General features: G+C 43.4%; 1 protein-coding gene across 2 annotated transcripts in view; it reads right to left on the bottom strand.

Annotated features, from left to right (window-relative positions):
- C1QTNF3 (C1q and TNF related 3) overlaps positions 1-12,697 on the bottom strand; it is a 28,021-nt gene extending 15,324 nt beyond the window's left edge. The window contains exons 1-4 of one of the 2 annotated variants that reach the window (XM_040420140.1): positions 12,576-12,697; positions 9,231-9,339; positions 6,855-7,009; positions 761-890 (exon numbers count right to left, since the gene is read on the bottom strand). In XM_040420140.1, the coding sequence (XP_040276074.1) occupies positions 761-890; positions 6,855-7,009; positions 9,231-9,339; positions 12,576-12,659 (478 nt within the window). In that variant the 5' untranslated portion in view covers positions 12,660-12,697. Of the gene's footprint in view, positions 1-760; positions 891-6,854; positions 7,010-9,230; positions 9,340-12,380 lie in introns of both variants that reach the window. The other variant, XM_040420139.1, reaches the window with a different exon arrangement.
- Positions 12,698-13,206: the final 509 nt, after the last annotated feature.

The following is a 13,206-nucleotide window of genomic DNA, read 5'->3' as shown; positions in this document are numbered from 1 at the left end:
ACAGCCAAGAACCTTAATCACTAAACTATAGAGCTACATGGCCAGTTACTAAATAAAATAAAAAATAAAATAAAAAATATGAGACTTCTGCTGTATAGGAATACTTACCATCGGGGAGAAGCTGCAGCGGTGGTGCGGGGACCAGGAGTGGCGCAGGGAGTGGGGAGCCAGGTAAGTATATTCATTGTGAGGGGCCCGGCATATGGGGGGGGGGCATTTGTTAGTCTTGGATAACCCCTTTAAATGTCCCCAACTGAGGGTACATAAGCATCTGTAAGTAAGGCATTAGACCATAGTGATCTTCTGCTTTTTTACTGTTTTTCACAATGTTCCAACATTTCTTCTAAAGGTAAAAGGTTAAAAAAATTATTGTTTTCAATAGTCCAATATTAATACTGTATCCTTAGGACAGATCATTGATTGGTGGGGGTCTAACCCTCGGCACCCCTGCCGATCAGCTGTTGGAAGAGGTTTGGACAAGTGCTACAGCCTTTTTATAACTTTCCAAGCACAGCGCCGTACATTGTATAGTGGCACTGCTTGGTGGTACCTTTCACTTTCAGGTCAAGTGACTGATGAAGGTGACATCACTGGCCTAGGATGAGATTGCAGCACTCACTCCAGCACCGTGGTCCCTGATTATGTGGGTCCAGGAAGTCGGACCCCCACCAATCTGATATTGATGACCTGTCCTGAGGAGTTACAACAAAAAAACCTTTAACGGTCACTGAATTTGTATTATTTGTCTTCGATTGCCTACCTGCTATTGGGGCTGAAAATCTTCCGGTCATGACGTCAAAGAAGTTGCCAACGTTTGTCTCCACGCTGCTGAAGATGATCCCACTGTTGATGTTGCTGAAGTGAGTGGCCATAGAGGCCATGAAGGCTACCTAGGAAGAAGAGGCCGGGGCTGGAGTTATTTAGAATAAAATGGATAAAAACTATCCTCCTGAATCTGAGCCTAATGTCTTGGGGTTCCTAAGGTTCTGAAAGGTACTACAGAGGGGGCAGCTGAAGCTCCTGGGTCCCACCTGTAAAATCTGAAGCTGCCCCCATCTCCCATGTGCCATCAATAATACTGGTGTCTTGTTTGGGCAGGGGGGCCCCCTTATGGACCTGGGCTTAGGTTCGACTGCCTTCTCCATACCCTCTATAGGTATGTTCCTACCACGGATTCCCAAGAACGAACACCCATGGGGGCAGAGTTTTCTGTTAAAAGTGTAAGGGTGGTATTACACTGCCCGATCTTCAGAAAAAGTATCATTATTCGGGAACGGAACCTCGGATCAACAAAAGAAAAGCAGCGATTTAATCAGGAGAACCACAGCTAGCTATGCGTCCATGCAAACAGTTGGATAGGGAGGTCACTAGTGACCTCTCCAGGCTGCAGCCATCTCTGCTGCTTGGGCACCTTTGTCTTCCAAATCACAAAAAAAGATACAAAACACGGAAAATAATGCACTAACACATTAGATGCAAACATTATATATTGACTAAGCCCTCACTCTGATATGATAAAATCTGAGACTCTTAGCCAATATCTTTTGATCAAAACACATCTGTGCCTGCCTACCCGAGTCAAGATGGTCTCAGTCAGGCAAGTCCTACTCTAAACCTACCTATGCCGTTGGACATCTACATTCAGCATTGGTTGCTGGATGCACATAAAGGGTGACTAGGAGCAGCACACTATAAGTGCTCTCCTGAATGTAGGACAAGAATAGCCATTGTTACAATGGATCCACAAAAAAAAAAAAAGGATACAACACGGATGTCACACGGACATATCTGTATTTTTTGGGGATCCATGTTTTGTGGACCGCAAAATACATACGGTTGTGTGAATGCACCCTTAAAGTTTAGCACCACTCAAATCTAAAAAAGACTGTTCTATTAGGGGTTCATGCACACGACCGTTGTCGGCCTCTGCCAGTATTGCAGCCCGCAAACAATGGGTCCACAATATATGGGCACTGGCCGTTTGGGCACTGCATCACGAATGCAGACCCATTCACTTATTGCAATATACATGCAACAAAAATATTGCAAGATTTGTTTATGTCCATGACATTTTCCTCTCTGGTAGCGCCCCCTGGTGTTTCTCAAGTGGACGAAATTCAGGTCCTGCATTCAGAGGTGGAAAGACATGCTCAGTGGCTTCCTTGCTCCCCTTTAGCCAACCACTGTGGCCTTGGGACCAGTGGGGCTCCCAGTGGTCAGACCCCAGATACACAGGATAAGGGCCCTTGCACACAACCGTACGCCCTCCGAGACATACAGTCCGTGAGCGGGCCATATGTCCCGGAGCGGCATTGATCATGTGCACGAGAGAACACAGCATCATAGATTACAACGATGCTGTGCACATCTGGCCGCCCGTGGGGCTATTGTCCCGCACTCATATGATCTTATGAGTGCGAGACAATAGGCCCGCGGGCGGCCGATGTGCACAGCATCATTGTAATCTATGATACTGTTTACTTCCGTGCGCATGATCAATGCCGCTCCGGGACATATGGCCCGCTCACAGACCGTATGTCTCGCAGGGCATACGTTCGTGTGCAAGGGCCCTAAGAGAGAAGTTTATGTCTTGGCACCACCCCTCTAAATCCCTTCTGTTCCCACCCCTGAGCTTCCATAGTTTGCCGTCCTGTCAGCCATATACAGGTGAAACTCAAAAAATTTGAATATTGTGCAAAGTTCATTTATTTCAGTAATGCAACTTAAAAGGTGAAACTAACATATGAGATAGACTCATTACATGCAAAGCGAGATATTTCAAGCCTTTATTTGTTATAATTTGGATGATTATGGTTTACAGCTTATGAAAACCCAAATTCACAATCTCAGAAAATTAGAATATTGTGAAAAGGTTCAATATTCTAGGCTCAAAGTGTCACACTCTAGTCAGCTAATTAATCCATAACACCTGCAGAGGGTTCCTGAGCCTTTACATTGTCTCTCAGTCTGGTTCAGTAGGAATCACAATCATGGGAAAGACTGCTGACCTGACAGTTGTGCAGAAAACCATCATTGACACCCTCCATAAGAAGGGAAAGCCTGAAAAGGTAATTGCAAAAGAAGTTGGATGTTCCCATAGTGCTGTATCAAAGCACATTAATAGAAAGTTATGTGGAAAGGACAAGTGTGGAAGACAAAGGTGCCCAAGCAGCAGGGATGGCTGCAGCCTGGAGAGGATGGTCAGGAAAAGGCCATTCAAAAGTGTTGGGGACTTTCACAAGGAGTGGGCTGAGGCTGGAGTTAGTGCATCAAGAGCCACCACACACAGACGGATCCTGGACATGGGCTTCAAATGTCGTATTCCTCTTGTCAAGCCTCTCCTGAACAACAAACAACGTCAGAAGCGTCTTACCTGGGCTAAAGAAAAAAAGAACTGGTCTGTTGCTCAGTGGTCCAAAGTCCTCTTTTCTGATGAGAGCAACATTTGCATCTCATTTGGAAACCAAGGACCCAGAGTCTGGAGAAAGAACGGAGAGGCACAGAATGCAAGATGCTTGATGTCCAGTGTGAAGTTTCCACAGTCTGTGTTGATTTGGGGAGCCATGTCATCTGCTGGTGTTGGTCCACTGTGCTCCATTAAGTCCAGAGTCAACGCAGCCGTCTACTAGGAGATTTTCAAGCACTTACTTCATGCTTCCTTCCACAGACGAGCTTTATGGAGATGGTGACTTCATTTTCCAGCAGGACTTGGCGCCGACCCACACTGCCAAAAGTACCAAAACCTGGTTCAGTCACCATGGGATCACTGTGCTTGATTGGCCAGCAAACTCACCTGACCTGAACCCCATAGAGAATCTATGGGGCATTGCCAAGAGAAAGATGAGAGACATGAGACAGAACAATGCAGAAGAGCTGAAGCATCCTGGTCTTCCATAAGACCTCAGCAGTACCATAGGCTGATAGCATCCATGCCACGCCGCACTGAGGGGCCCAAACCAAGTACTGAGTACATATGCATGATTATACTTTTCAGAGGTCCTACATTTGTCTTTTTAACATCCTTTTTTTATTGATTTCATGTAATATTCTAATTTTCTGAGATTGTGACGTTGGGGTTTTCATAAGCTGTAAACCATAATCATCCAAATTATAACGAATAAAGGCTTGAGATATCTCGCTTTGCATGTAATGAGTCTATCTCATATGTTAATTTCACCTTTTAAGTTGCATTACTGAAATAAATGAACTTTGCACAATATTAAAATTTTTCAAGTTTCACCTGTAGTTGATTTATGCTGTAACTTCTTTGCAAACTACAAGACAATAATCTCCCTGACAACAGGGGACAGACTGGATACAGACAAGATACAAAAAAGAAACTCGGATACATTGCCATGGAAACACTCCTCTTCCTCCAGAACTTAATTATTGGGTCTGGAAATCGTTCAAATATTCAAGGAACTTGTGCCTCTTATTAAAGTCATTGCGTGCGTGGAAATAGCATGAAAAGTCAGGGCGTTCATGGAATCAAGCAAGCAAATGTCACATTAAGAAGCGTTCTTTACTGTGAGAATGAACCAACGTGGCCTGGAAATGTGCGTGACACATACATATACGCAGATAGGAGGCGGCGAACGGTGGCCACCGTGGTATCTCAGCTAGCAGCGTCTCAGTAATTACAGAAAGCAAACACCAACCTGCAACTTTGTATCGCTCGCAACTTTGCATCACTGTACAAGGTCATTGTGATGCCTGATGTGCAGTAAGACAATCACTTCTAATGTCAACGTTCAATCAAAAGACAGTCGAAATAATGGTAGAACACCGACTCCATCCAAGGAATATGAGATTCTGTCATAAAGTCATGTCTCAGACACCTGGACTTGGGTTGAATTGACCCATCATAGTACCAGAGGAACCACTAATGGGCCTGGGGTTGACTCAATAATGGCCCCAAAAGTCCAGCAGAAGACGCCGTATTTGCATCATTTTAGTTATACCATAAAAGATTTTTTAGATGACTCTCAAAAACCTCCTTTTAACTCCTAAAGGATGTGGCTTAGTTCAGTATTTTAAGGGGTTGTCCGAGTGTTTAATACTGTTGACCATCAGTATGTTATTGGTGTGGGTCTTTCTTGAAAGAGAACTGTTTAGACTGGATACAATTATAGTAGAGAAATAACCATATCAGTTTTGAATTCATCCCAAATTTTTCAAAAAAATTCAGATTCTAACAAGCCCAAATATCAAGAAATAGAAAAGAGAAATGCAAATCAGTCCTCCTCTCAAAAGGAAAAGAAAACTGTCTAACACCTGCAGATGTAAAATCGCTATCCAAAGTCAATGCTTAGCCTTTTAAGTATGCTGTAAATCATAACTTCGCTAATAGCTAAGTCAGCATCTCATCTGAAAATAGTTATTTCTGGACAATATACCAAAGCAGAGCAGAGACAATTGGCAACAAGTTGTTGTCTCATCTTAGACATTAGTGGCATATTGCTAGGAGATCCCCCCAGAGGTGGGACCCACACCTATATCCAGAAAATGACCTCCAAAGTGAGCGGAGATCAGCCACCCTCGGTTCATTTCTATGTGGTGCTGGCTTGGATATCTTGGCAGTACCATAGAAGCGAAAGAAGCAGCGATCAGCTATTTTCAGAACTCCCATAGAAATGAACAGCGAGCACGCCGTGCATAGGCTCTCCTTCACTTTCCAGGGCCCATTCTGGAGATAGGTGCAGAAGAGGGACCCAACCTATCTGTGATGGGATATCCTATTGATATGACATCAACGTCTAAGATGACACAACCCACTTAGCTAGCTGAGAGGCCTTTGTTTCAGGTTTAGGGGTGTACTCTTTCTTATGGAGTATGTCTTGCATGGGAGGAGTATTGTAAGCAAGGCAACACTGCTCTGGGTTTCTGGGAAAAAATATATGCAAATTACTTCTGCTAGCATCAGAGAGGCTTAGGGTTTCATTTTCTTTTGGAAGGAAAGACAATTTGAATGTCTTTCCCAGAAACCTAAAGACACATAAATGTTTTTGGCTGTCTCTTCTCTCCGCCTCAATTCTCTCAGTATTAGGCTAGCTTCACACTAGCACTTAATATCTGGCCGGCTTTTCCGGCAGGGTATTTGCTTGGTTGCGGATCTCCACCGGTCCCAATTATAGTTCATGGGGTCGGACGGCTGTGCTTTAACTTCCGGCAATGCCGAAATGCAGTGAGATCCGGCAGTCTGCTCCCTACAGGAACAGCCTGCTGGATATTAAACACTGATGTGAAACTAGCCTTAGACATTGCAGCAGGGAGGGGAAGGAGGTTGTACATAGCAGATCAGAGTGTGGAAAGGAGGAGGAAGCATCCAAGGAGGGCAGATCACACAGGCTGTAAATAGGGAGGGCCGGACACACAAGACAGTGTGCAGGAGAGGACAACAGCATCCTGGACACACAGATCCAGCATCTGTTACTGGGAGGGACACATCGACATAGGAGAAGTCTGAAACTAGGAGCAGGGTGCAAACTGGAAATTAGAGGCTAAAAATAAAGGAAATAAGACTGCACCTTAGTGCTTTTTATTAAGGTAGCCACTAACTAATGCAAAAATTTTTTTTTTATATATCAAAGGTATCCATGACCTTTAAGCGGGAAGAGACCTGTATGACTGAACTCAGGTGTTGCATTTATCACTTAGTCATTTGCCTCCATTCCATGGGAGATGTGCCAGCTCAGACCTTGTGCCTCATGCACATGACATAGGGATATAGAAGCCTATACTTGCTGTATTACACGTACATTGAAACCAGAGGTTGTGCAGGGCCATAATATGAGAGTCATATTATTATAGGTCTATAGCAATATCCAGAGTTCAGTCACATGTAATACTCTTACCTGAAGCTCCGGTGGGACACCTGGGTATCCTTTTTCACCTTTCACGCCTAAATGACCACGTTCTCCTCTTGGGCCCATGTCTCCTTTGTCGCCTTTGTCACCCTTCACTCCTTCATGCCCCTGTGCCCCATTGTTTCCATTATTTCCATGATTTCCTGAACATTGTAACAAGAAATCAAATTTTAGGCAGTGAAACTCAAGGCAAATTTTCATAATTAGTAAAAGGGAGGTAGAATCACACCAGGGCTGTTAATTCCTTTACTTTTGTCCATCAAATACAATATCCCAAGCTGCTCTGTACACTATAGGTCCATACACCACAGGAAGTAACAACTACTGCTGCAGGTAGTGGTGTCTGTATATACATATACCAAAAGGAGAAAAACAGAACTGGATCGCACAGGCTATGCTTTGATCTATAACTGCTTTTCAGCCAAATTAACCTCGCTTCTCAGCGCAATATTAAGTGTATGCAGTAATCTCCAGAGCTCCCTCTAGTGGTGGCTGTATATATCTGTATGCATTAATCTTCTAAGCTCCCTCTAGTGGTGGCTGTATATATCTGTATGCAGTAATCTCCTGAGCTCCCTCTAGTGTTGCCTGTATATATCTGTATGCAGTAATCTACTGAGCTCCCTCTAGTGGTGGCTGTATATATCTGTATGCAGTAATCTCCTGAGCTCCCTCTAGTCATGGCTGTATATATCTGTATGCAGTAAGCATCTGAGCTCCCTCTAGTGGTGGCTGTATATATCTGTATGCAGTAATCTCCTGAGCTCCCTCTAGTGGTGACTGTATATATATCTGTATGCAGTAATCTCCTGAGCACCCTCTAGTGGTGGCTGTATATATCTGTATGCAGTAATCTCCTGAGCTCCTTCTAGTGGTGGCTGTAAATATCTGTATGCAGTAATCTCCTGAGCTCCCTCTAGTGGTGGCTGTATATATCTGTATACAGTAATCTCCTGAGCTCCCTCTAGTGGTGGCTGTATATACCTGTATGCAGTAATCTCCTGAGCTCCCTCTAGTGGTGGCTGTATATATCTGTATGCAGTAATCTCCTGAGCTCCCTCTAGTGATGGCTGTATATATCTGTATGCAGTAATCTCCTGAGCTCCTTCTAGTGGTGGCTGTATATATCTGTATGCAGTAATCTCCTGAGCTCCCTCTAGTGGTGGCTGTATATATCTGTATGCAGTAATCTACTGAGCTCCCTCTAGTGGTGGCTGTATATATCTGTATGCAGTAATCTCCAGAGCTCCCTCTAGTGGTGGCTGTATATATCTGTATGCAGCAATCTCCTGAGCTCCCTCTAGTGGTGGCTGTATATATCTGTATGCAGTAATTTCCTGAGCTCCCTCTAGTGGTGGCTGTATATATCTGTATGCAGTAATTTCCTGAGCTCCCTCTAGTGGTGGCTGTATATATCTGTATGCAGTAATTTCCTGAGCTCCCTCTAGTGGTGGCTGTATATATCTGTATGCAGTAATTTCCTGAGCTCCCTCTAGTGGTGGCTGTATATATCTGTATGTAGCAATCTCCTGAGCTCCTCCTAGGGGTGGCTGTATATATCTGTATGTAGTAATTTCCTGAGCTCCCTCCAGTGGTGGCTGTATATATCTGTATGCAGTAATCTCCTGAGCTCCCTCTAGTGGTGGCTGTATATATCTGTATGCAGTAATTTCCTGAGTTCCCTCCAGTGGTGGCTGTATATATCTGTATGCAGTAATTTCCTGAGCTCCCTCCAGTGGTGGCTGTATATATCTGTATGCAGTAATCTCCTGAGCTCCCTCTAGTGGTGGCTGTATATATCTGTATGCAGTAATTTCCTGAGCTCCCTCCAGTGGTGGCTGTATATATCTGTATGCAGTAATTTCCTGAGCTCTCCCTAGTGGTGACTGTATATATCTGTACAGTTATCTTCTGAGCTCCCTCTAGTGGTTAAGAAGGCAAAATGTTGTAATTTACCTCTATTTATGCAAGGCATTTGGAGCTCTGTATAAATTGAAACCAAATTTTAATGGCTATAGCCTTTACAATGAAGAGTCCTGTATCCCCTGGAACTATAATAATTGTCTATAGCTTCAATATAAAAGACATGCAGCTAAAATCTGTGGTATCTGCCACTATCATTTGAGAGACTGTAAATGACCATTTGCTACAGGATTTAAAAATAAACTAATAACATGTCAGCTATCTTCTACAAACAGCACCACACAGTCCACAGGCTGTGTGTGGTACTGCAGCTTGGTTTTGTTGAGATGAATGGAACTGGGCTGTACTATCACAAACATGTCTTGATAAATCTCCCCCTTACTCCTTGTCCAATGGCTTCTTTAGGGTTAGAGCTCATCAGATATATTCCGTCACAATTACCTGGGATACCAGGCGGTCCAGGTAGTCCTGGTGGTCCGGCAACTGGTTGCTGGAATCTGTACCCAAAGTCTCCCCGACAGCAGCTATTACACTCTGGTTGCTGTGGGGTCTGGAAACCACAAAGACACATTGTTACAACCTGAAACATTACAATAACTTCATACATTGGCAGCTATGTCCTCAGTACATCTGCAATATTTCTGCAACACAAAGTGTACATTATTACATTATTTAACCTGTACTGATCCTGAGTTACATCCTGTATTATACTCCAGAGCTGCACTCACTATTCTGCTGGTGCAGTCACTGTGTACATACATTACATTACTTATCCTGTACTGATACTGAGTTACATCCTGTATTATACTCCAGAGCTGCACTCACTATTCTGCTGGTGGAGTCACTGTGTACATACATTACATTACTTATCCTATACTGATCCTGAGTTACATCCTGTGTTATACTCCAGAGCTGCACTCACTATTCTGCTGGTGGAGTCACTGTGTACATACATTATTACATAATTTATCCTGTACTGATCCTGAGTTACATCCTGTATTATACTCCAGAGCTGCACTCACTATTCTGCTTGTGGAGTCACTGTGTACATATATTACATTACTTATCCTGTACTAATCCTGAGTTACATCCTGTATTATACTCCAGAGCAGCACTCACTATTCTGCTGGTGCAGTCACTGTGTACATACATTACATTACTTATCCTGTACTGATCCTGAGTTACATCCTATATTATACTCCAGAGCTGCACTCACTATTCTGCTTGTCGAGTCACTGTGTACATATATTACATTACTTATCCTGTACTGATCCTGAGTTACATCCTGTATTATACTCCAGAGCTGCACTCACTATTCTGCTGGTGGAGTCACTGTGTACATACATTACTTATCCTATACTGATCCTGATTTACATCCTGTATTATACTCCAGAGCTGCACTCACTATTCTGCTGGTGCAGTCACTGTGTACATACATTACATTACTTTTCCTGTACTGATCCTGAGTTACATCTTGTATTATACTCCAGAGCTGCACTCACTATTCTGCTGGTGCAGTCACTGTGTACATACATTATTACATTATTTATCCTGTACTGATCCTGAGTTACATCCTATATTATACTCCAGAGCTGCACTCACTATTCTGCTTGTGGAGTCACTGTGTACATATATTACATTTCTTATCCTGTACTGATCCTGAGTTACATCCTGTATTATACTCCAGAGCTGCACTCACTATTCTGCTGGTGCAGTCACTGTGTACATACATTACTTATCCTGTACTGATCCTGAGTTACATTCTGTACTATACTCCAGAGCTGTACTCACTATTCTGCTGGTGGAGTCACTGTATACATACATTGCACCAGCAGACTAGTGAGGGCAGCTCTGGAGTATAATGCAAGGTGTAAATCAGGATCAGTACAGACAGTGATACAGCAGTCTAAAGATGGACACATTGGGTCTGGCTGATTAATCAAGTCATATTTCAAGTGTCACTGGGAGGTGAATGGTTTTGCAGATTTGCCCCATTCATGTCACTGGTGATGAGCTGAAATATCAAACATTGACGTACAGGTAGTCACCTAAAGGTGGCACTAGAGAACATTAAAGGGGTTATCCGACTTGCGATGCGCTCCCTTGCAGTGGCCACTGCTGGGAACACGTCTGGTGCATTGGGCTCATGATCCTAGCCTGGCTAGAACCCACAGCGCATGCGTCAGCACAATTCGGATAACCCCTTTAAGAATGCATTGATTGTGTGCTAGTATGTAGTGAGTGTGAGTATAAGTACTAATGTTACATTCATGTTCTGTGCTGCAGATGTATTTAACCTCTGTAGGGCGGTATTCTTTGAGCACTCTGTTGCAGTATTATTTAACCACTATGTGGCAATGTTATATAAAGTTCACCCTTACATGGAAATGATCTGTGACGGGCACTTTCAACAGTTTGCTATAGGCCCCCAGGGCCCCCTGGTGGCAGCTGTTGAGATGAGCATCATCAGAAGCATCTTGCAGCCACTTATCACCATCTACCTATGGCAATTAACATCCAAGCCAGCCCACTAGATTTCTTCTAGATAGAAGGCAGCGCAGGGATGGGAGATTCTGAGACAAACTGGACTGAGGTCTGGGTGGTGGAGGACACTAGGTGGTGGGCGAGGCTGGCCCCACCGCATACCATGTATTGTCATAGAGAGTGCAATAACCAATTGTGCAATATAGTGCCGCCATTACCATTCAGTGCAAAAATAATATAGCACACAGTTAATCCCACCAAACAGTGCTCAGATAATGGCATCATACAGTGACAGTGACAGCGCCACTGACCCGAAGTAATCTAATAATCGTGCCATACAAAACCCGAATAATTCTGCTATATACCATATAGTAAGATCGGTGCTAGGTGGTCTGTGATCAGTGGATGCACCATGCGGGACTGTACAGGTTGCTTAACATTAATGGTGAAGGTCAATGGGCAAATGTGGCCCCTTTGGCCCTCAAATGTACGATGAGGGCCTTTCTAAATCGCAAGAACTTCCATGATAATCATGATGGCGAGACTAATGATGTGACAGTCATCAAACCCATATAACACCATCACAATGTAGAGGAGCACGGGGCTAGGAATGGCATCTTATTTACAAAAAAAAACAAAAAAACTGAAAGTATAAAAAATACCAGCTACAAAAAAAGTCATAAAAATTGCCAAATGTAGCAAAAATGTGTATGGGCTGCTATCATCCATCATCACCACAAATGTGAGACATTTTCCAACATTAGACCCAGGACTGCTTAAGAAAAAAGTTTAAAAAAAACTTTCCAAACTTAAACATCATAATAAAGAAATGCAATTAATTACTGCAAGAAAATGACATATACAAGACAAAGAACTGAAGATGTAGCAGAGCTGAGTTTGTCAGGAGGTGGTTAGAGAAGAGTTTAGCATTTAGCATGACTTGGGTGATCTCCCAATGTGTTGACTGCAGGTAAGGAGTCAAAAGGTTGATCCAATAAAGTTGCCCCATGACACATTCAGCTCTGCTACATCTGTACCTCTGCATAAAAGAAAACAGGACTGGTTAGAGATATTCTAGAGAAGCAGAAGAAGATGAAGGCAGAGTACCTGGACTCTGTGGGAGGGTTGCTCTAGCTCATCTACCTCGGGGTTCCCCAACTCTTTTTGAGTAGCAGTATTAATGGTAAATGTCTCAATGTGGAGATTCCGCTCTCCTACTACTTCCCTGCTGGATATAAAGCCCGTCCGTTGGTGATGACTCCCAACTACTTTGGCCAATGGTTTAATAGCTCTTCTCCTCACCTCCATGTTTTCATCCTGACCAAGGCAATACGGCAAAGCAAAAACAGCCAGAAGCCACCAGATGCTTAGATGCCTTGGAGCCATTTAGGTAGAGAATCCAGGCAGATGTCTAAAGCTTGGCCAAAAAGTTTCTGAGAAATGTGTTTCTACCGCCTTATATACTGGAAGCAGCTGGAGGGGGGGGGGGGGGGGGAGAAGTACTGCAAAATAGACCAAGCCTGAGGGAAAGTATTAGTCATCCTTCTACTGTGACTGGAGAAATTGATTTTTATGCGGCTTTAACAGTATCATGGTTATAATAATTCAGGACATTCATGGGTGTCAGACCTCTCCGGATTTTTCATGTCTCCTTATTTCAATGAAATAAAGTACAAATAGGATGGGAAATTGTGACCATGGAACAAATGGGTTTTTGGACCCTCGTTAGACACGGAGATTCTATGAATTTAACGTCTGTCGCTTGGAACAAGGCCGATTTTATGCTGGGCCAAGATTTTCTCAGAAGCTTTTCTCAAGTGTGAGAAGCTTTCTCAAAATAGCCTAAGTAGAAAACCACCGCGAAGCTCAACCTCTTTGTAAAGATTTAATACGTTGCTAATGAGAAATTTATTGACATTTCTTTTATACTAAC

This window comes from Bufo bufo, chromosome 2 (genome assembly GCF_905171765.1).
Source record: "Bufo bufo chromosome 2, aBufBuf1.1, whole genome shotgun sequence".
In the NCBI taxonomy this organism is placed as follows: Eukaryota; Metazoa; Chordata; class Amphibia; order Anura; family Bufonidae; genus Bufo; species Bufo bufo.
Note: the sequence above shows the minus strand (reverse complement) of the source record. Positions and strands in the feature narration are given on the sequence as shown.